This window comes from Mus pahari, chromosome 21 (genome assembly GCF_900095145.1).
Source record: "Mus pahari chromosome 21, PAHARI_EIJ_v1.1, whole genome shotgun sequence".
Taxonomy (NCBI): domain Eukaryota; kingdom Metazoa; phylum Chordata; class Mammalia; order Rodentia; family Muridae; genus Mus; species Mus pahari.
In genome coordinates this window covers 34,147,368-34,171,752 of record NC_034610.1, presented here as the reverse complement: position 1 = coordinate 34,171,752, position 24,385 = coordinate 34,147,368, and the positions used below count along the sequence as shown (strand labels likewise).

Below are 24,385 nucleotides of genomic sequence, written 5' to 3'. Positions count from 1 at the left end.
GAAAAAATGAAATCAACAACTTTGGAGAAGTTGACTTCTTAGACTATACAAAGATATACTAAGACATAATGCCTATGATTTAATAGATGGTAAGAGTTTTCAGTTATGCCACAAGAATAAAAGCTTTCTTGAATTTGGTGAAGTTGACCGCTGAACTTGACGTTTTCTGTGATAAAACACTAATTGATAGCCAAGGTAGAGAGAATTTTCAAGGCTAGGGGGCTACAGCCCCAGTGAGGAAAGCTGCTTTTGTAATTTTTGCTTCTAGTAATCAGTTTTCTTTATTTTTACTTATGGTTTGGTCTATCATATTTTATATTCTCATAAGGCAAACCTCCATACTATTGTATAACTTGTTAAAATCTGAATTGCAAAAACAGGTTTATTTAAAAAAAAAAAAAAAAACTAAAATGTCTACTTTAAGAAGATTTCACTGGCTGGAGAGATGTCTGAGGCCCTGAGTTCAATTTCAAGCAACCACATAGTGGCTCACAACCATATGTAATGGGATCTGATGCCCTCTTCTGATGTGTCTGAAGACAGCTACAGTGCACTCATATAGATAAAATAAATAAATATTTTTTTAAAAAAATTCACAAAGCTAGTCTTTACAATTTTCATCTTCTCCAGGGTAGTTAAGAGAACTGTAGGTGACTGAAGAACTGATAATGAGAATTTTTGATGCATGTGCTATTGGAGACTGAGGCCCAGGGTGTATGCTAACTAGGCTCGCTTGTAACAGGAGCTATAGTCTTTAGTTTTTGAAACTCACGTCTCCAGCTGACTTCAAGCTTGACATCCTCCTGCCTCTGCCTTCTGAGTGCTGGGACTATAGGTGTGCATGACCACACCCAGCTCACAACCTCTCGGTGCCACCCTCATACAACTCATTGCTATGCTAGTACCTTTCAGAGTTCTGCAGAGGCAAGGCTCACGTAGACATCTTATAATTGGGCAGTTATGGCTGTGTCTTACTCCTGGAAACCAACTCTGTGCTCCAGGTGACAGACATCAACTCAAAGAACATGTCTTTGACTAATACAAAAGGATCCGTGGCTAGAAGGATAGAAAGGCCTGTGGTAGAGCATTTGTTTTCCATAAGTGCCCTGAGGTCATGCATAGCAAGAAAAGAGAATTATACAAACTAGGATTTGAGGTGTGGTGCATTTGTTTGGTATTAAGCAGAACATCTTGGCATATCTTATTAGAATATAAAATGCCTTCTGTGAGTTTTCACACAGAGGGCTGCAGTTTATTAAAACTCACTAAATGTTTAAAGCTTGTCTCCTTACTTTGTATTATTTATTATTTACCCAAAATAGATAAGCAATGTGTTAAAATGACTGTGTTCTTGTTTCAGGTTAATGAAAGTATAATGCATGTAACAGTACCTCACAAAAAGTTCTGGAAATGTGCGTGGGTTTTTTGTTGTTTTGATCTTTATTCAGTGTGTCTCAGAGAATAGGACTAGGGATGTAACCTAAAAATATGTACTTGCACAAATATACACAAACCCCAGGTTCACCCCAAGTGCTTGGGAAAAAGGAAAGGAGGCAGTGGGGAAGACAGTGGCCGCTGTCGAGCCAGGCTGTATTCTGCTGCTTTCTGTGGACGCAGCACGTTAGGTAATGTCTGTGCTTCCTGTTCCCATCTGGATTATGACACCTAAATGAATTGATGTATATGGCATTTCCAGTAATATCTGGCACGCAGAGACTATTGGTTAATGTATGCTTTTACATGTTTAGAGTCTTGGTAGTCCGAATCCATGCAAGTCAAAAAGCATTTTGACATTGATTGTGATCAAGTGGCCTGGATTGAATATTAGGTCATCAGAATATTTATTAGTTACATAACCCAAATGTTTCTTTTAAAAAGTGCATGGTAAAAATTCCTTAATGGGTCTGATGGCAGCTTTGGTCGTCCAGGAGTGGAATGTTCCTGCCAGCACGACAGTGGAGCAGCAGTGATCCAACTCCAGTTCCTGATTAATGAGGTTAGTGGCTGTTTACTCCTCCTACTTAGACCCAAATTAGAACACACCTAGTTCTTCAGATTGCTTGCATATACTTATAAGTATTTGAACAAAAACCTAATTTCTTGAGAGTCAGATGCAGTCATAATTCATTTTAAGGTGCCACTGCAAATAGTCACACAGTATGTTTTCTCAGAATAATGTTGCAAGCAAAATAAAAATATTTTTGTTACCTTATGGTATATTTTCACTATTATTTCAAAGATTTTTGAAAGTTGCTTAGCATTAAACAATCTGTATTGAAATAATGTTAAATACAGCATTCATTATAGGTAAGAGAAAGTATTGTAACCAAGTGTTTGAACATAGTCCTGGGAAGCAGCTTCCATTTGAACGTGTCCTGTTGCTTACTGGCTTTGCTTTTAAGAATGTGAAGTATGAAAGAGCCAGAGAAAATTCCATTTTACAGCATAAGAGATTCTGCTGCAGAGAGACAGCTTGAGAGGGGCTGCACTTTCTTTAAATTTGAGGATAGTATTTGAATGTTATTATTGCCCTAAATTCTTAGGATCTATAGGATAAGTCCCCAAATGAAAGATGGGCCAGTAAGCTGGCCCTGTGAGCAAAGGCATATAATAAATTTGGACGAGTGACTGATCCCCTTAGTCTACAGACTGTTACTCTTTTACTGCATCCCCGTCTTCTCTAGGGCTTTAATGAAAACACTCTTGGAGAGGTTCTGGCTCTGAAAACTCTGTTTAGCCTGGGCAAGACTGAGCCCTCTCTGTGCCTCTCTTACCCATGAGTGACAGGATGTGACCGATTAGTCAAGTGTTTTCTGTCCAGAGTTGACGACTGGCATATTCTGTTTTTATAACCTAAGTAAAGGACTTCTATTAGGATTTGTCTTACATAAATAAAATGAGGTCACTTTATATTTTGCTTTAGTCAAGACAGGATATATATATATATATATATATATATATATATATATATGATAAAATAATTTGTGGTATAATATCTAATAATCTTAGAGATTTTAGCCATCCCACTAGATCCTAGCATACTTTTGTATTATGAGATGGTAATTTACTTAAGAAGTGAAAACATTAATTAGATATATGTGTGTATAACATACCCTTCTCTCCCTGCTGTTTGGACTTTGGTCGGGGCAAATATTTCTTAGAGCTGCAATCGCTTGGTAAAAAGGCTTTACATCCAAGAGGCTACTGTAGCAGCTCTCTGGAAGCGTAAGACTGGTCACATATAAAATATGCTTTATTTTCAAGGGAGCCCTTGTGAGTGCCTTGGCTGATGACACCCTGCACTTATGGAATTTACGTCAAAAACGGCCTGCCGTGCTACACTCACTTAAATTTTGCAGAGAAAGGTAAGAATTCTCTACTTTCATGCACATAGAGAACACTCGCTCTTCTGTTGTGATGTGCTCTTTGAATAGTATTCTTCTGGGGTTGGAGTGTGATGCACTTACTGTAGACTTTGAGAAGTAATTTCAGTGTCAGAGGATACACCACAGCAGCAGAGTTCTTCCTTCCCACAGAGAACAGTGTAAAGTCTCTCCCTTTGATTCCTGAAATAATTGCAGTGTATGTCTGTCTCAGGGTTTCTATTCCTGCACAAACATCACGACCAAGAAGCAGTTGGGGAGGAAAGGGTTTATTCAGCTTACACTTTCCACATTGCTGTTCATCACCAAAGGAAGTCAGGACTGGAACTCAAGCAGGTCAGGGAGCAGGAACTGATGCAGAGGCCATGGAGGGATGTTCCTTACTGGCTTGCCTCCACTAGCTTGCTCAGCCTGCTCTCTTATAGAACCAAGACTAGCAGCCCAGAGATGGTCCCACCCACAAGGGGACCTCCCCCCACTTGATCACTTATTGAGAAAATGCCCCACAGCTGGGTCTCATGTAGGCATTTCCTCAGCTGAAGCTCCTTTCTCTGTGATAACTCCAGCTGTGTCAAGTTGTCACAAAACTAGCCAGTACAATGTATAAAGGTGAAAACAAGTCTCTACATAGCTGCTTTTTTCTTTTGTCTTAAAAAGGACATTGTATAGTCTTTCCATAACTTGTTTCACCTAACTGCATACCCGATGGGTCATCTTATATTAGCATCTTTAGATCTCTCTGGGCCATTTTCATAATTACATACTCTCCTGTTGTGTCAGAATGTCACAGTGTGCCCAGTAAATCTTATAGTTATTCCTTTTGCTTTATTATGTTGCACTATATAATTAAATATGCATACACACACACATATATATGAGCATATGTAAGTATATCTAAAAGATAAACTTCTAGAAGTAGAATAGTTGCTCTAGACTATCTCGCATGATAAGATTTATGAGCTTTGGGTATTGACTGAAGAGATCCTCTTCACAGTTTTGTTAAACTCTCTTCTCTGTGTGTTTTTATGGAACTCCTAAGTTTTCATTATTATGCTTCTCCTTTGATTCATATGGTACTTACATCTGACAGGAAATATGAATTAATATACAACCTTCACAGTTGTAAGACTGTTTCCAGATGTGTGTGTGTGTGTGTGTGTGTGTGTGTATGTGTGTATGTATGTATGTATGTGGTAGTAGTTAGCATTGAAGATAAAATCACTTCTTTTGTCCAAGGATTAGCCTATGTTCCAGTTTTAATGAGTGTTTAGTTCAGCTGTCAGCCTTTGTCTCTTGTCTTCTCCCCCTCCCCCACCCCCACCCCCTTCCCCCCCATAGCCGGAGCAAGGCAAGCTAAAGCTAAAGCAGTCTCTGAAAATATAGCATGTCACAGCGCCACCAGTCCCAGGGCATATCTACATTAAGTTTGCGTGGGTGGGAATACAGAGTAGACCTAGCAAGGAGCCAGTAACTGTTGCCATTGGTTACATAGTGATTTGGGAAGATAAACCACATACATTATGTCAATTCAGCCATGCTCGATTCTTGCCTGGCAGGAGTGAAAGAGAGGTTACTAGCAAAGTCCACAGGGAAACAAAGAAGCAAAGAGGCAAACTTGTTTTCTAACTCGTGACCTCTACAGAGTCCTTTAATCTGTCTGCTAAGCTTCTCAGGGGATTTGTATCAGTTTCAGCGCCCTAGCCTATGTCAAGTGGTCCTGGAACTTACCCTCATGAGTGCTGAGCTCTGGGGAAGCTAGAGATGTAGCTGGGCGGTTGTCACATTCCAATCATTTTGGCTCCAAGAAGGCATTTGGCCATTTCTAGAGACAACTTTCAATTCCACAGTTAGAAGTACTGCTGTCCTCTAGTTGGTAAATGCCAGAAATTCTACTATCCCTGCTATAGTGCACAGGATGCTAGCTACAGCAAAGAACCAAATGGTCCAAAATATCAGAATGGTCAAAACCAAGAAGTCCTGAATTGTAGCAATTTGAAATGATGTAGCAATGTAGAAGTTCTTATTAAGTACCTTTTGTTAGAATTTGCTAGGAGCAGGCATTCTAGTGGAGACATGTATCTGATGCCCCCTTTGTCAGTGGCATGTCCCTGTTTTCAACTGAGTAGAGGATTATGGAAGTACTTTGCCCAGGGTCACAGCATATTCAGTGTGAGATACCTGCTAAGTACTCAGAATGAAATAACTAGACACTGAGGGATCCAGTATTAGGAGCTGATGATAATCAAATATGGAGGTTGTTTGCAAAGCAGTATTTCTAAGGATTGAATTACAGTTTTTATATGGAGTCCTTGTGGTTCTTGTCCTGTCCAGTCCAGAAGTCTGTCCACAGCTATGGGTACTGTTTTGTGATATTCTGGAAATTAGGAGGTCAGACCTAGTGGAGAGAAGTAGATCATTGAGTGTGGGCCTTTAATATGTTATCCCTTATCCCCTTCTCATGCTTGCTCTGCTGCCTGCTTTACATGAAATGAAGAATTTTCTCAGTCACATCCTCCTTCACCTTCTGCCAAGAATGTGGTGCCAACCTCCTGTGAACTGAGCTTGTGAAACATTAAGCCTGAATGAGTCATCCCTCCCTTAACTAGTTTTTATCAGGCAACTTGGTCACAGCAGTGGAAGCTAACTAATACAGAGTCCCCATGAAATTGTAGGTCCTGATGGTCTGGATGCACTGGCAGATAAAAGATCCCACTGTGAGAAGTACACAAAAGTGACTTTTCTCAGTAAATGGAGCCTGGTGTTTGTTGTATTCCACACCCTCTTGATTGGGAAGTACTATGTAAGACACATCCTGACAGTTTGCACAATTGTATGCCATGTTGTAAAACTGACAAAGTGAATTGACCATTATCCAATTCTAGACCTGTTAAGATGCTTATTCACATAACACACAGAAGCTTTTTAAAGCCTGTTCAAAGTTCAAGTCCCATGAGGTGTTTATGAGGGTTGTAGTAAATAAGAAGTTGAGGCAGGACTAAATGTTTCTAGAATATATCTTTTGGAAGATTCCCTGTGCTGGCTGTGAATAGTTGGTGTAATAGAACTTAGCTTAACAGTGGGCCCTGGTCTTCACAAGTAAACCTTGTTCTGCTACTGTTTCTTCATGTGGCTGCCAAGGGAGAGGCGTTGAACCAGGATCTGGTTTGTTTTCTTTCTTTCTTTCTTTCTTTCTTTCTTTCTTTCTTTCTTTCTTTCTTTCTTTCTTTCTTTCTTTCTTTCTTTTGTGTTATCCCAAAACTGGACATTTTGTGCATAGATTTGTCTTCAGTACTATATTATATTAGTGGAATTTTCTATACATATAATAGAAATTTTATGTAGTAATTCAAATTATATTTTTCATAATATGCATTTTTATTCTAGTTTAATTTTTTTGAAGTGTAGCAAATTACAACATTGAAATTTTTAGCTTACAGTTAATATTAAACATACAGTGTTGCATAAACCTGTAATGTATGTTTTTATAGATTGAACCTTTGTGATGCTTAAGAAAAAATAAAACAGTTGAGTCTGAAGTCTGGTTAATTCTATAAACTTGAGAAAATTACGTTTTTGCTTTGTATAATATTTTTCTAATTTAAGAAAAATTTCCTGTAAGCCTCACAGTTTTTAGTGTTTTTTTGTTTGTTTTTACTTAATCATTTTACATCCCCACTCAAGGCTCCCCCCATTGTCCCCTCCCACAATCCTTCCCTCCTGGATATCCAACCCCCTCTACCCCTCTACTCCAAGTCTCTGTGAGGCTAGGTGTTTCCTCTCCCACCGAGGCCAGACAACGCTGCCCTGCTACTAGAACACATACCAGCAGCAGCATTTGGGACAGCCCCTGTTTCAGTTGTTCGGGAGTCACATGAAGACCAAGCTGCATGTTTGCTACATATGTTCAGGGAGGCCTAGGTCCAGACCATGTATGCTCTTTGGTTGGTGGTTCAGTCTCTGCGAGCCTCCCAAATGTCCAGGTTAGTTGACTCTGTTGGTCTTCCTGTGGAGTTCCTGTCCTCTTCAGGGCCCATAGTCCTTCCTCCTATTCTTCCATAAGAGTCCCCAAGCTCCATCCACTGTTTGGCTGTGGGTGTCTGTATCTGTCTGAGTCAGCTGCTGGGTTGAGCCTCTCAGAGGACCACATGCTCTTGTCTGCAAGCGTCATAGAGTATCATGAATAATGTTCGGGATGGGTGCTTGCCCATGAGATAGGCTGGTTATCGGTTGGCCGTTCCCTCAGTCTCTGCTCCCTCCTCCACGCCTGCATTACTTGTATACAGGATAAATTTGACATTGAAAGTGTTGTGGATGGGTTGGTGTTCCTCCTCTGGGGTTCCTTTCTGAATATAGGAGGTGGCCTCTTCAGGTTCCATATCCCCAATATAGCGAGTCACAGCTAAGGTCACCCACATTGATTTTTGGGTGCCTCCCTTGTCCCAGGGCCTTGACCGTTTTATTTCTCGTAAATGTTAAACAGCTTTTTCCAATTTTCCTGTTTACTCTGAGGATAATTGTAGAGTATGTATCTGAGTCTTGAGTGCTGAGCACCATTTGACATCATAGACAAGGACTTGGGTCTTACTTTTAGGACACTGGTCAAAGCTAAGCAGACAACCTTCCCAGATGCCAAGTTCATACTGAATGGATAAATACGTATTTTAGTTTCCACAGGATGATTTTTGATTTTTCATAAGAAAAACCACAGGACTGCCCTCCTGGTTGAGCAGTCAACTGGTTGTCCACAGGCAGCTGAAGCACTAAGCTCCATTTCCCTACGGTTCTTAGGCTGGTTCTGAAACTGCAGCCTGAGGATGGACTGTGCTCTCTGTCTTCCGTGGACGCCCTTCCTCCTCTTACGAGCACACGAGTCATACTGCACTAGGCTAATACATGACTTTATCTCTGCAGTGGGCCAGGAGTGGCCAGGACTTGGAAGTATGATGGAGGCTGCTTTAGCATCGAAGGGAGGAGTTTACAGCCAACCAGAGTGCGGGGGAGAGTGAGCATTCTCAAATGTCAGAAATGAAACACAGTTTTGTTTGTCCCTGTAATTAGTATATAAGCTATTATGCCATCACCAGGTTCAGAGCCTTTTAGAGATTAACCTGCCATGCAATTTTTACCACAGGAATTCATTTGCCAGTAGTCTGAGCTAAAGCATTGAAAGGATTTGGAAACAGTGATGCGTATTAGGGAGTACTTTGATGTGGTCTTCACTGCTCTGACTCCTGTTGCAAACTGAATCGTGTCTCCCAAAACTGTTGAAGTCCTAACCCTCAAATGTGACCTTATTTAGAAATAGGATCTTTCCAATGAAATTAACTTAATGTGGCCAGCATTAATGTGAATGGTGTCTTTGTAAGAGAAAAAGACAGCATACACACACACACACACACACACACACACACACACACACACACACACACACACACACCAGGGAGGGATGGAAGAATAGATATTCCTGTAAATAATGAATCTTTAGTTCAACGAGGAAAGGACAGCTGACAGCACTAGAAGCTAAGCCACAGGGCGATGTAACAGTCTGCTCCAGAGCCCTCAGAACTCAACAGTGTTGACATCTTGATGTCTGTTCTTTAGCTTCCAGAACTGCAAGAACAGAAATTTCTCTCTATGCTAATTTGCTCTGCCAGTTCTAGAAACTAACATTGCTTCTGTTGTTCTCGCTTAGTATTGGCAATCTTGCCACGCAACACTGAGTTGATTCATATGGAGGAGAAGGCCAGGCCTTGGCTTTGATTGAAACTGAGAATTGATAAGCGAAATTCTCTATGGCACTTGCAGAATATGTTCCACTTGGCTTACACTTTGATATTTTTTTTTTTCCTTTGAAGGACATTTAATTAGGAAGAAGTCTTGGATTAATAAGCAGATACAGTTGTCTCCTCCTACTTGTAACTCACCACTATGAATTCAAACGAGCATTATTCTCAACAATGCTACATTTTCCCCTGAGTTTTGAATAGAAATATAAACAATCAAAACTAAGAATTGAAGTAACTATATAGACTACCTATTCTGGGCTGAAATTGTCTAATATTTACATTGAACATATAGTTCTTATTGTTTATGAACCTTTCACATAAATGTTACTTATTGTCAGGAAATGAAGAAAATATGCCTCACTGAAATGTTATAAGGAGGCCTTTCCCCCTCAAGTACCCCAGTAGTTGCAAGGCGATAGGTACTGACATGTATTTCTAAAGATGCGGTTTTCTAATGCTCTGATTTACACTTTGCCATGGCTGTTTCATCTCATTGTAGATACATCTTTAAAGAATAATCAGTTATGTATTCTAAAGTAAATTATACGACATATTAGTTCTCATACTCAGAATTTATTTTAGTTTAACTAGCATTGGAGAATAATTGATAGTTAATAAAAATCGCATAAGAAAAGAACCATTTGGCGATTGGAAAAAATCATTCCTATAGCAACCGAGCAGTGGAAAATCTGCACTCGCAGTGTGCAGCAGCGCCTGGCTGCCCTCCTAGTCCCACTTTCTCAGTGGCATAAATAAGTTAACAAAGCAACAGAAGGTCCTTTACCACATTATACCATTAGTTTACTATAATATTAACCAAACATTGTGGTGTTCTGCTTATTTATGAAGCTTATGATTTTTTCCATAGGCCTGTGTACATCATAAAACTAAGAGCTGGAAATGTGTGGCTGGCCAAAATCCAACCTAAAAGTTATCCATACAAGTCTTAGGAAGACTTCAAATTAATTTATTGTACATAGCAAACAAGATTAAATACAATTCAGTATAGAGTTAAAAATCAAGAATTACAACCTTTGTTGTAACTATCATATTGTTAAAACATTTTGTTTTGCTTTTTAAAATCATGGGGTCTCATGTAGCTCATGCTGGCCTTGAACTCCCTGATCCTCTTGCCTCTACCTCACAAGTGATGGATTTGCTGTTGGTACTGACACAAGTCATGTTAGAAATGTGTTTTTGGACAAAATGTTAACAGAATTTTTCAGTGTAAAAAAAAAGTTACCATGTGATGAACTTGAAACTGTTTTTTTTGTTTGTTTGTTTTTTTTAATGTGATAAGAAAGTTTTGGATAACTTCTGAGATTAGGTACCTATAAAGGCTAAAACTTTAGACAAAAGAAAATAGATATTCAGAGAGATTGATCAGACTTCATAGGGACCTAACAGTAAATTAACATTAAAAAGATGAGATTAGAGAAGGGGCCATATTACAAAATGTGAGTAGGAGAGTAGGTTCATATCTTTTTAATTCAGTAGAATCAGTTCTATAAAATTACCCAAACAAAGGGATGAATAAATGAGCCACACTTAGGCAGTGGTCGGCACAGTCAGAACTAGCATAGTTCATTGTGTTGGAGCAGTGGCTGGAATTCTGTGTAGAATGCTGAGGAGGGATGCTGACTTCTGCATCCCGGCCGGGGCATAGGGAGTGGACAGCCATAGTACTGCTTCAGGTTTGAGAATGTAAACAGTGTAATGAAATTAATAATTAATAATTTACATAACTAAATTAGATAATAATTGAAATTGAAAAACCTGTCACCAACAAAGTACCAACTAAAACCACAGTCATCATTCATAAAGTAGGAGGAGACTGAGCGTTTCAGCCTCTCTAGAAAAGCAGGAGCTGGTACTTATCCAAGTGCTCAGTGACAGTTCCACTCCTAAGTATGGGACTGGGGGGGGGGGAGCATATCTGCCTGGCACCACAGAGCTGGCCTTTGTTGTTTAAAATCACACTCATCTACGTGAGGTGGGGCCACATTCCTACTCTAGTTCCCTGTGAAGTAGGTTGATGTAATCAGGGGAATGTTGTAAATGGGCCTGGAGCCTTCCTGACACATAAAGCATAGGGACCTTTGTCAGTGTTGGTCACAGAGATGGAGTGAATCTCACTGTAAGGGTCCCAGGGAGAGCTAGAACATGTAGACTGTCTTGCAAGTGCAGACACTGGATTTTTCTAGCAACCCAAATGGACTTGGAGAAGTGTGCTTTGAAAGAGATATTTAGGAATGCAGCGGCCACCAGTAACCTGCATTTCAAGTGCTTCTGTTGCTAAGTAGAGAGCCTCCAGGTGCAGGGTCTAGACAGATGTTTAGATCTAACAGAAACTGAAATAGTGAGTCTTGTTTTAACTCACTAAGTTTATAGTGATTTGTCACGCAGCAATAAAAACTAATACAATTTTAGAATCCAGAAATGTTGTTACTTAGCAAGAGTTGTGTTCTGATAAATGAATCCTTCTGTGGTTTCATTTTGCAAATATATGTTGGTACTTTTCCTGAAGAGAAGCAAGCATTTATTTAACTGGGTACCATTCACAGAGATTTAAAAAACAAACAAACAAACAGTTTCCGCCCTAAATCAAGCTTGCTGAGCCAGTGAGTTTAGAGGCTGGGTTACAGGAGCTTGGGTGAAGGGTTATCAGAATGTGGATGATCCCAGAACTGCTTTGTTATGGAAAAGCCCCACACCAGGAAGGGTGACCACCTTTAGAAAGTTGCACAGATGGAATCCTGCTTTCAATTGTCTCACCCCCCTCCTGTCTCTTCTAGTACTAGTCTACACCACTTGTAGCTGAGACAGGATCCTGTGCAGAGTGGAAGGGAAGGAGGGAGGGAGGAAGTGGGGGGGGGGGAGAGGGATATTAATCTCAGAGGGGATCTAGGGGGTCTAGGGCAGATCTTGTGAGTCTTTGGTTTGGATAAGCACTTCACTCTAGTTCCCAGTTGGTAGCAGCCTTACTATGCCTAGAGAACAGTATTTCTCAACATCATTTTAGAGTGTATCTAAATGAGCTCAGCTGAGCTGAGCTGTGACATCATGGTAAATAGCATCTTATGCTGCATATGTGCTTGGTGACTGGCTTAAGCATGTGGCACTGGTTTTTGAATAAGACGGTGGGTAGATGGGCCTTGGACTTTGGGAGTATAAGAGAAAGGCCTACAGTTGCCTCAAACAGGCTGTTTGTAGTTTTCATACACCTGTTTGCTGTGGTCAGACTCAGAGTGGAGTGAGAAATGCAGCAGTGGAAGCCAGAGAAAGTGATTCTTCTTTACACAGGAGGCCAACAGCTTCAGAGAATTGCCTCCTTACTGATGACCACAGGGTTAGCCTGCTGTTAGTTGAGATTTCGCAGGATACTGTTGAAGGTGTGACTTGCTTCTTTATGATACAATGCAAGAATAGAGTGCTGAATTGAAGGAAGAGGTATATAGGAACCAGAAGTTGAGTAGGCTTCATACTTTGATGGGGGTAGCAAAGGAGAGAATACTTTTGAAAATGTAGCCTAGAGGAAAAATACAAGAGGACGGCTCAGCTAATGACTCGGGATCTCCCACAGTGGTTATTTGCACATGAGGCTCCTGTAAGAAGTAAAAGGTAAGCCCACTGTTCTCAACCAGACTATAATAGACTGGCAACAAAAAGGAAGATCTACAGTACCCAAAACAGTGTAATAGACTGGCAGTGTGAGTTCCAGCCCTGGGACCCATGGCAGAGGAGAGAGTTGTTCCAGAAAGTGCTGCTCAGAGCTGTATGCATACACCATGGTATACACGTATCCACATGTATACATTCACACACACACACACACACACACACACACACATCATACCACAGGTGTGCATGCACACACACACACACAAGCAAATACAAAATTTTTTTAAAATTGGAAAAAGGGAAAAAAATCCAGAACTCTTTGCCCACCTCAAATCTTTCATGCTTTGCTCATTGCTTATTTTGTAAGCATGATAGGAAGATAAGAAAACATATTCCAGTTGGTTATAAAACTTAGAGGAATAGCAAATTTGGGGGAAGGAGAAACAAACAAATAAAAACCAACTTTAATATATCAAGTTTAGTGCACAGGTGTGTGTGTGTGTGTGTGTGTGTGTGTGTGTGTGTGTGTGGAGGAGGAAAGTGAATATAAAAGAAAAAATTTGAATTTGATTTTGATTCAAGATAGTATTTCAGTCTTGTGATACATGGCACAGTATGTGTTCCTGAGAATTTCTTCTGGCTTTTTTGAACTTAATTTTGTACGTGTAAGAATATATTTTCCTGTCCAACGTGTTGAGTTCAGTTCAGGGCAGCTTCCTTGTTCTGTTAATTAAACTTTGGGACATTGAAGTTGGCTAAGAAAAATGACTGAATAGAAGAGTATTACTCTATTCATATACTTCTAGCCTACACAAACAAGCAAACAAATGAATAAATAATGAGATGGTAAGGGGCCTGCCTGCCGCCATGCCACATAACATGGGCAGGGGAAGACACGGGGAGTCCTGCCTGCAGCTACACTACATCATGCTGCAGGAGTGAGCAGAAGGTGATCTAGCCAGCCACTCTCAAATGTCCTGCAGGTTTCTATCTGACAGCTGGAGCCATGTCTCTCTTATGTGGACTTCATGTGAAACCTGGTTCCAAAAGCTTTGAAAAACAAATTAGCCAGAACTTGTAAATGCCTCTCAATACTCTGCCTTTGGCGCAGCTGATAATATAGTAGCGCAGTAGTGGATCAGTGTTAGATCGTGTGTTTTCACCCACTGTTCAAAATTATTCCAAGTTTGACATTTATTTGTCCCAAGGTCCTTCATTGTCACAATGCTGTACCTTCTGTTATGGATACTTCCTTCATTTCATTAGATGCATTCTCCCCTCCCCCAAATAAAACAAACAAATGAACCACCACCACCAACAACAAACAATTCTGTAGCCCCCGCTCATTCATATACACACACAAAAGTCTTAAGTTCATGCCGCTCAGAAAGGAGCCAAGGTCTTTTTCTTTGTTACTGTCATAAAAAGAACTTTATATCGTCCTCATCTTACCCTTTAATCCCTTGATAAAGAAGGGCAAGATTCTCAGTTTATAAATTGGAAAATTGGTCAACTTTACATCACAGACTGGAAGGACATTGTCAGATCCATCTTGTCTCATTTGCTTGCTGGAGGAATTTTAGTTTTCTTTTCTTCGTACAACAACATGCTCAGAAACAGGAAAAAAATGACAGATAAGAAATTGTTAGATTGGTTGTGATTAACGTCATTGTCTTTCCTTCTCCCTCAGTTCACTTAAATAATGAGAGTAGTTTTAGAAAGCTGTAATTTGGGGGTTGGGGGTTGACTGAGCTATTAAGGGCTCTGATTACATTTCTAAAGGACCAGGGTTTGGCTCCTAGTACCCACATGGGTCAGCTTACAACTGCAGTGTTGTACACCACCTTGTAGGTGCTGTGAATCAAAGACGTGTCAGGGGGAGCAGCCAGTGCTCTTAATCAGATGCTGAGATGGTTCTCCAGCTGGGGAATATAATTCACTTTTAATGATATACAACTAGCACTTATTAGTACTTAATGTCAGGCCCTGTTGTTAGCGCCTAACGTGCTTTGTCTTAGTGACCCTCAGATGGACGTGTGAGATCAGCATGCTCCGTACCCTCGAAATGGAAACTGGGAAACTGAGGGGCTTACCTAGTATTATAGCTAAGAGATGACAGAACTAGAGATGGACTGTAGGCAGTCTTACTCTACTGATCATCTACATGTTAACTAGAACTAGGTTAATCTCTCATAACTCCTAAATATACAGACCTGATTAAACAAAAATGCTAGGCAGTTTTTCTGAGTTATATGTGACATGAATCTAAAATGTAAACAATGTATACTGTTTAAGTTTTAATATATATATACATACTCTAATGAACCATTATCATAATTAAGATTCTACATTTACCCATTAATCCAAATTTCTTCCTTTTCCATAGATTTTCTTAAAGTTTTCAAAAAGGTGGTGTGGATTTCAACTGCCTTGGAATAGGTTGATCATCCCTAATTTAAAACCTGAAGTAGGCTATGGTCTAAAATGTGAAACTTTGAGTGCCCACGTGACACAACATATGGAAAGTTCCACCCTTGATTTCATAAGACAGGCTTCAGTCAAAATGTAGGTACATAAAACTTGTACAAAATTACCTTCAGGCATATATGTGATTTAAATCAATCTTGTGCTTAGATTTAAGTCCCATTCTCAAAATATCTTATTATTTATATGCTACTATTTAAAATATGACAAAGTCTATAATCTGAAATGCTTTTAGTCCCAAAAATATCAAAAGGAGATACTCAGGCTGCATCACAAAGTTATTTTACTGGTTCAATATATGTAGTTCATTATAATAAATTCTTGCACATTCTTTACGAAGAGTACATTTTGTCATATAAAACACTAAATAATACAAATGTCTAAACCTTAAGGTCTACTTGAACATTAACTCTAGAAAGGAATAAGAACATAAGCTATATTTCATTGTTTAAATATATATTTCATCTTATAAAATTTCTGTAATGAAATTGTACATTTATGGAAATAGCAAACATGTTATATGTTCACTCTTGCCAGAGGCTTAGGATTGCATTTGTGCATATAATTCAGTAGTAATTATTCTCATTACATATTATTTGTTTATGTTCATTATTATTTTTGGTTTTTGTTTTTTACCTGGGTTGAACATTGTCTGAAATGTTAGATCTGTTCAGAGTTGATCATGTAGCCAGATTCGAAGCACAATCTTACTTCAAGCCCCTTCCCCTTTGATTCTGCCGTGCTGTTTACTATACGGCCATGTATTTGACATTATTGGGAAATATACTTGACAATATATTTAAATTATAATGAGTTGAATTCACATGCGTAAATATCAATCACAGAGAATAGATGAATGATTGTAATTTTATTATCAGTTTTCACTGTTCTAACTATATAAAATAAGTAACCATCAAATACTGTCAGGAAAACACATCAATTCTTCTTATCATTGCCATTATGTCTGGGTTTCCTCTTGCAGGGTTACATTTTGCCATCTGCCTTTCCAGAGTAAGTGGCTCTATGTGGGCACTGAGCGAGGTAACATACACATTGTCAATGTGGAGTCCTTCACACTCTCAGGCTATGTCATTATGTGGAATAAAGCCATCGAACTGTAAGTCTGAGCAAATATTCCAAATCTGAATGTATCAAGTCTATCTTTATGTAAAAGCCAGTTAGTGTATCCATGTGGGATTGACAGGTCAGGAATTCCTGATATATATGGATCTTTTCCATACAATGTAGACAATTCCTATTTTCATGACAGTTGATACATTTAAGCCTTTTTATATTCACATATTTGTAAATATATACTATATATTTTTACCTGTATGTCAACTGTTACAGTTGATAGTTGCAATCTTATAGTTATTCCTGTTAGGTTGAAAACATTCACATTTATTATTTATCTTCTAATTGAATTATTTCTCTTTAATCTTATTATTATTTTTTAAGTAGTAGTCATTGATCACAAATGTGCTATTGCCAATATTTATAAAATACCAATGTAAGCTCCTCTTTCATATCTAATAGTCAAGAAATGTAAATGTAAAAAATTATTATATCACCAAGATTAACAAAAACCAGATTGCACTGTGGTGGCCAAAATCTCCAATGATAATTTTTACTTACTGAAAGCTTTTTTGTATCATTTATTTTGTAAGCTTTTATTTAGAATGTTAAGAATAAACGTTTGAAGCTATTGGCAACAGTCTTTGAAAAATGCATTCTACAGGTTTAATCTTTTGACACACATACAAAAATGTAACATATCTTAGACATTTTGGTGTAGCTAGAATCGAATGCTTAAAGGTAGTTTTCCTATCTGTGGCAAGGATGTCTCTACCCTTCCTTGGAAGCTGGGGGTGGGGGTGTGGGGTTCAGTCTGTTCCTTGAGTTAATCCTGACATCTGGTGGATGGAGATGGTCTGCATCCTCATTGGTCTGAAGTGCCACACTTTCCCAGGCTCCAGCATTCATAAGCAGATATATGGGTTTTTCCAAATATATGGGAATCATTCCAGTAATATTTTTACCTATATGTTCTCTCTTTCTCTGGTACAGGAATAGGTAGCATTATTTTGCATGTTTTTAAAATAAAATGTATTGAAAATCGTTCCTATAGAGAAAGTGCACTTACGAAGCTTCTTGTCTTACATCCATGCGATTTTCACAATTTTTTTCTCTGATTGGCAACTGACTGAACTATTTTCTTCAGAAATGAATCTTTTATTGTAATGAATATTGAAACTTTACTTGAGTAAAGAAGCCTCATTTTTTTTTTTTCAGGTCATCTAAATCTCACCCAGGACCTGTTGTGCATATAAGTGATAATCCCATGGACGAGGGGAAGGTAGAACTTTTTTGAACAAATACTTGTTAATTGAATCCATGATGTTTTGACTTTTAAATATGCAAACTCTCCTAGGACTGCACTTGTGCAGAAAGGTGGAGATTGAACCACGGTTTGTATATCGAGTAATGCATTGCTGTCATTCATTATGAAGAGCCAGTTGAAGAATTAGAATAATTTCTAATTAAAGGGCTTAAAAATACTAAAACATTAGTAAGGCTTAATAATTGTAGGTTATTCATTTGTATTTCTTATTTAGAATATTTTCTCTGATTTTCTGAGAATGCAGACAGGTTCCTTTTTTGGTGGCATAGTCATTCTTAGCAACTTAATTCACAGCTTATGTAGCGCTTATCATATGATGTATTGTCTTATAGTAGTTCATTGTAGGATTATTAAATCCAGGCCCTAGGTTTCTACCCTGCCTTTGACCATTTAGTTCCCGGATGAAAGACACACATTGCTTTATTTACAGTAAGCCTTAAGCAACCAAGAGCTGGCAAATACCATTCTCCATGTTTAGAATCCCTGAGTTATTACTCACCATGTACCATGTTTCATCTGAGCTGTCCTGAACTCCAGTTGGCCAGCTCACAGGACCAGGGTTTCTTTACTCCTAAGCCATGGTGGTTTCTCCTTCCTTCTCCTGTCTTCTTCTTCCCTTGTGGTTCTCCTCAGATCCTAAGCCTGGGAACCCTAAGCATCACTGTGTCTCTTCTGCCCAGTTCTTCGCTATGTTCATCTTTATTTACCAATTGGAAATGATGGGGGCAGGGTCACAGGTCTTGGGGCCCTACACTTAGCAAAACCTCTATAGTAGTCTAAATCTCAGCTTCTTTAACATTTTCTTTATAAATATTCCAGTTAATAATATAGAAATAGTCTTGTTATATTTTAAATTTTTTGCTTAAGTTTCTTTGTATTCATGTAGTCTCTATTTAGCTATTGTTAATTTGAGTTAGTTAATACATTTAAAAATAATAAAATTTTCTTTTCAGTGAATTTCAATTTTCTTACTTAAACTAATCATCTTTCAGGTAGTTCCATTTAATCACATTTTCCTACCTGGGCAATTTTAGGATGTGAACTTGAATGTGCACAAGAAAGTTTGTTAGAAATCTACAATTCAAAACTTTAATTTATGAAGGATTTGATACAAATATCTTCTCTCAGTGCAAAGGGGCAAACCAATAAACTATTTCCCACAATTCTCTGAGCTTCCCCTGGGAAATAGAAGCATACTTGGACTGTTTGCAGTTGGTCATGGAATTTTATGATTAGAAAGAAACTTTACATAAAGCAAATGTACAGTAACCTGATTATCACTTTATTTTTCTTTTGCAAGATACTTATTTAAAAGCTAGATGTCGGAGAGGAAGGCCTGTGAACTCCTACGTGGAGTTCCTCACCAAGTCCTCTTGGCACTTGTCTGTAGTATCTCTTTCCCTGAGGACATTACACTTGATAGCAGTGCGGCACAGTGTTTCTTACAACTTTTATACAGACTGTTTAATGATGCTTCCCTCCCTGGCTCTCCCCCAGCTCCCTCCTCAGCAACTCTATGTAGGATCTCTGTCTTCTTCTGTCTCTGTCTCTGTCTCTGTCTCTGTCTCTGTCTCTGTCTGCCTGCCTCTCTCTCTCTCTCTCTCTCTCTCTCTCTCTCTCTCTCTCTCTCTCTCTCTCTCTCTCTCTCTCTCTCTCTCTCTCACACACACACACACACACACACACACACACACACGCAGTCAAGCACGATGGAGTTTGTTGTGTTGTTCAGCTATTCCTGGGTGTGGGTCCCATCCTGGATTATGTTTGATACACTCAGTGTCACTGCATTAGAGAAATCTGATTTGCCCTTTCCCAGGAGAGGTAGATTGTACATAGCTTTTTTGTTGAATTAAATATTATAAATAAATCCTGGCAGTGTGTTCCTGCTACTCACCCTGATATTTAATGTTCCCAAAAGGAAGACACACACACAGCCTTTATATTTTAGTAATTATTGTAATAGCTGGGCCACTTTCTAACCTCCATGCAGTTAATGTACCTCTTGCTGATATTCCCGAGTTATCACTTATTAAATTCTGTATTCTACCGTGGCTGCCCTGGACCCAGTTGGGCAGCCCACTGGGCCACACTCTCTGGCTCCTGCATGGTGGCTATGCCTCCCTGTCCTCCACTCTTAACAGGCCTAGCTTCTCTTGTCCTCCATACTCTCCCAGTTCTACCTCCTCTTAGTCCTAAGCCTGAGAATCCTAAAAGCACCCCCCCCACACCTTGTTTGCCCTGCTCAGCCATTGGCTGCCAGCATCTTTATTTACCAATCAGAACCAACTGGGGGCGGGGTCTCTCAGACCTTCCTGGGGACACTCATGGAAGCAGTTTGGGGGAATAAAATTAACATTACATACAAGTAGCATTAGGCTAAACCCACTACACTTCTTGGTTAAGGGTGGGTCATTGTGTCTGTTTCTCCTTCTTGGGCATGGGGTTTTGTGTGGTTTGAACATGCACAGGTCTTGTTTGTGTTGCCACAATCTCTGTGAGCTCATATCAGTTCAGTTGTGTTGGAAGACAGTGTTTCTGTGCACCCGTCCATCACCCCTGGCTCTCACCTTTTTATCTCCTCTGCCTAGAAGCCTGAGCCTGGAAGAGGGAGGGACTTGTAAAGACATCCCCCCCCCCCCCTTTAAGACTGAGTCCCACCTATTGAATTACTTCAAGGTCAGCGTCCCAGAATGTCTTTCAAATCTTGATGTTTTGTCTGCAGCCTCTCATGAGGTGACAGAGTTTTCCTTAGGATAGAGCCCTGAGTCTCCTTATCTTTCATGATACCCTCACTAGAAGGACACACTGAAGCCAATAGTTACTGTTACCCAAGGGCAGACTTCTCTTTGCTGCACCATGCTGTGGTTTCTGTCAGTCGTGTTTGGAGGCCTATTTCACCATTTGCTGTCTCCCTCTCTACACTGTACAGTCCAAATAAAAGTGTATGTAAATAATGTCTGCCCAGATAATTCTGACAGAAACTGTATTCTCTTTTAACCCATAGTATTTGAGTGTACAGCTGTGATGGTATGTGCGATCCACTGACTCTGGTAGAAGTGCGTGTGTGGCTGCTCTTCTGAACTGAGCTGTACTCACCCTCTGTGCAAACACCCCTTTTATTTATTTATTTGGTGGTGGAAATTGAATTTAGAGCCTTGCATATGCTAAGCAAGTCCTCCGCCAGTACTCTATCTAGATCTTCAGCCTGTTCATTTATTTGTGTTTTAATACAGGGTTTCACTATGTAGTACAAATTGGCCTGTTGCTCAGTCCTTTAGTCTCCAGGCTTCTCAAGTTCTTGGATCACAAGTACTGACTATTATGCTTTCATAAAAGAAAAATTTGAAAGAAACTCATTAGCAATATGTAGAATTATTTACATCTTCCTGGGTCATCTTTCTGTTGTTAATTTTTTTTTAACTTTTAAAAAAATTCCCATTGTGTCTAATTGGGGTTGCTGCTGTGAACATGGGTCTGACTTATTTACTGTATCACTAACAGCTTTCCAGTGGCTGCATCATTTCAGGAAAATGGTGCCCCCCAGGAACCTCGGCTGTCTGTAGTTCCTCAGCTAGAACAGAGTTTCATGTGCCCCTCTCCCTCCCTGCTGTAACGTGGACAGGCTAGATCTTGTTCAGGTGACCACAGTGCCTGTAAGTTTATGAGTACAACAGCCATTTTATGTCTAGAAAGCTTTCTCATAGCCTTTTCCCCTTTGTCTGGCTTTCACATTCTTTGTGTTCCCTCTTCATTTTCTGTGTGTGTGTATCTCTCTCTCTCTCTCTCTCTCTCTCTCTCTCTCTCTCTCTCTCTCTCTCTGTGTGTGTGTGTGTGTGTGTGTGTGTCTGTGTGTCTGTGTCTGTGTGTCTGTCAGTCTGTGTGTGCATGCCATGGCGGGAGTATGATATAGATGCTCCTTTTAGGGCTGAGCACTAAATAGTCACTCTGAGCGCTTTGACCAGTTAGGGGTCTTGCATTGACTGCTACCCAGTGCTAAATGAAGCATCCTAGTAGGAGGGAATCCTGCCGAGATTTTCCAAGGACTTTGTGGATAACTTAGATTCCCATGTTCCTTCTCTTCATTTTGTAAAGAAGATCTAAGAAGATGTAAGGTTATTACACCTTAATTTTTTGGACACATATCCTTAACTTCATTAGGATTCTGTGGCTGGTTAAAACTTTACTGTGACTTTCTTAGATTGTTAGAATGTGAATAGGCAAAGCTAGTTCCTTACGGTTACAAGTCTGGAAAGGGGCGCTTTCCTACCTAGGGCTCCTTGGCTGCATCTTAAGCTGTTGACATAATGTACGTTTCTTTTCTTTATTGCTGAATTTTATTTTCTTCTCTATGGGATATTGCCATACCGTGTATCCAAAAGGTCTGGAGGAATTGGGAAAGGGAGAGGAGACTGTTGCAGTCTTTCCAGGAGTATGTGTTTCACCCTGAGAGCTGATGTTCAGCTCACCCGGGGGCATAGAAGGAGTGGCCTTCTACATCAGTTAAATAGTCAAGATAAACCCTCACAGACACACCCAGCAGCTTGTCTCTTTAGTGATTCTAAATCCTAGCAAAATAATAGTCAGTGTTAGCCATCACCCTGGGGCAGGGGGGTGGGGCAGCAGATGGGCAGAGTTTATCAGGCCCCTTGACAAATGCTAAAGGTCTGATTGTGAACCAGTAGTTATTAGTCCTCACCCAGTGAACCACTACTGTACTCTACCAGAGACCTCAGATAATGAGAATGCTATGTTATAAAGAAACACTTTAGCCTGGAAAAGGGTGGAGTTTCACTGGAGCACACCTGACGGGCATTGACTTAACATTTGGTACTTTGAGCAAGTCTTTAAAAGAAGCAGTTCCAGGCCAGCCTGGTCTACAGAGTGAGTTCCAGGACAGCCAGGGCTACACAGAAAAACCCTGTCTCAAAAAACCAAAAAAAAAAAAAAAAAAGCAGCAGTTGCTAAGACTGCAGCTGAAGGATAAGTGGGACCAATCAGAGGATTCCATTTAAATGGCATCCCTCAGACAGAAGGCACCACATACAAACCCTCAAATGTGACCATGAATGCAGAAACAAACTCCAGAATCAACAAATGGCATGTGCTGGGCAGGAGACGTGTGGTGGGCGGGGCGGGGTTGGAGTAGAAAGGAGCAATCAGACAGTGATACATTTTATAGTCATATAACTGAGTTTGGGTTTTACCATGAAGAGTGGCAAGACTGACAAATTTTAAGTAAAAGCATACATTTCCCTATCAGCTTTGGATTTCATTACTGGTCCTACAACTGCAATGTGAAATGGGTCAGAAATGAGGTCTGAACACTTTTTCAGGAGGACAGTACTAGAAATGCAGGGATGATAAATTAGAGAGATGCAGAACATCATCTTAAAGTTACTGGATGGTTTTTCTTGTTGACCAACATTCATGATGACTGCCAAGTCTTTGACTGAGAGCTGATTAGTTCTGGTGATCAGGACACACAGTAGAGAGGGCCAGCAGGCTCCCGCGGGAGTACTTTCGGCTTAATGTTGGGAAGAGGTGTGGTTATTGGAATGGCGAACTTAAGTTTCATGAAGGAATATGGGGGTAATTATTTGAAATTAATCAGTATGTACATTGAATAAAATTCCTTGGTGATCTATAGATCTTAAAAAATAATACGTCAAGCATGTGCAATTGTACATTTTATTAGCAATTTTAAAAAAATCATTAGGATGTAGACTCATAACTTCAAAAAGTCTGCTTCCTCTTTTCAGAATCCATTGTAGGTGAGTTGCTAATCACCAAAAGCATGTACATCTGTCCTGCTGTGTTCTCGTTTGTCATCTGAGTGATGAGTAACTCCCTGTACAGATGGTCAATGATAATAAAGGTTTATGCGTGAAGGATATGAACAATGATTAGCTGTATTGTCCACAAATAATAAGTATTTTACCGAGTAGGTAAATCATTGCTCAGTAATGTGACCTTTCCTTTCTGCAGCTTTTGATTGGCTTTGAATCTGGAACAGTAGTCTTATGGGACCTCAAGTCAAAGAAGGCTGACTACAGATACACATATGATGAGGTAACAGCTGTTTATTCTCCCTAAAGATCTTCCAGTACTGTAACTCACGGCATCTTCTCTAAAACTTGAATTTTAGTTACAGAAGTTTTTCGGAATCCACTGAAACAAAGCCTTTCTTCCATCCATAATACATTCACCTCACCTTCATGTATCTTTGTGTGGAGTCAGAACACACAGTATATTGCTGTTATCTTTAACCAGTGAACTTTTGGGGTCATGGAGTTCTCTCTGGGAAGTAACGTCATTACACTGCACAGCCATAGCTGCAGAGAGCCTCACGCACTCCTTATCACACACTCCTTAAACAGCGCAGCCTGGAAGACTCTTCTCTGTAATGTTTCTCCTTGATTAGATACGGGTCACACTGCTCACCAGTCATATCCCAAAACAATAGATGTGTTTCCTCCTACTTGTAAAAAGAAAAATATGTCAAATAGCTTTGGCTTAGCTTCTCAGCACCAATCATAGTTTGTGGACATAATTTTACTTACAGTATCTATAAAGGTGTGGCTTATTTTAAGATTGAGGATTTAGAGTGACTTAAGTATATTTTAGTATTCTATTTCAGATTTTTAAAAATTTTTTTTATTATTATTTTCTTTATTTACATTTCAAATGCTATCCCAAAAGTTCCCTAT

At 39.6% G+C, this 24,385-nt stretch overlaps 1 protein-coding gene and 1 non-coding gene across 4 annotated transcripts in view; both read left to right on the top strand.

Moving 5' to 3' along the window:
• The window catches only part of Stxbp5 (syntaxin binding protein 5), a 140,978-nt gene that overhangs the window by 35,370 nt on the left and 81,223 nt on the right, over positions 1-24,385 (top strand). For all 3 annotated transcript variants that reach the window (XM_021221148.2, XM_021221150.2, XM_021221149.2), the window contains exons 3-7: positions 1,915-1,996; positions 3,265-3,365; positions 16,257-16,391; positions 17,567-17,630; positions 23,664-23,747. In XM_021221148.2, the coding sequence (XP_021076807.1) occupies positions 1,915-1,996; positions 3,265-3,365; positions 16,257-16,391; positions 17,567-17,630; positions 23,664-23,747 (466 nt within the window). The remainder of the gene's footprint in view (positions 1-1,914; positions 1,997-3,264; positions 3,366-16,256; positions 16,392-17,566; positions 17,631-23,663; positions 23,748-24,385) is intronic.
• Positions 13,474-13,605, top strand: LOC115062865. Its single transcript, XR_003842777.1, has one exon. It is a non-coding gene; the product is annotated as a small nucleolar RNA SNORA36 family (small nucleolar RNA).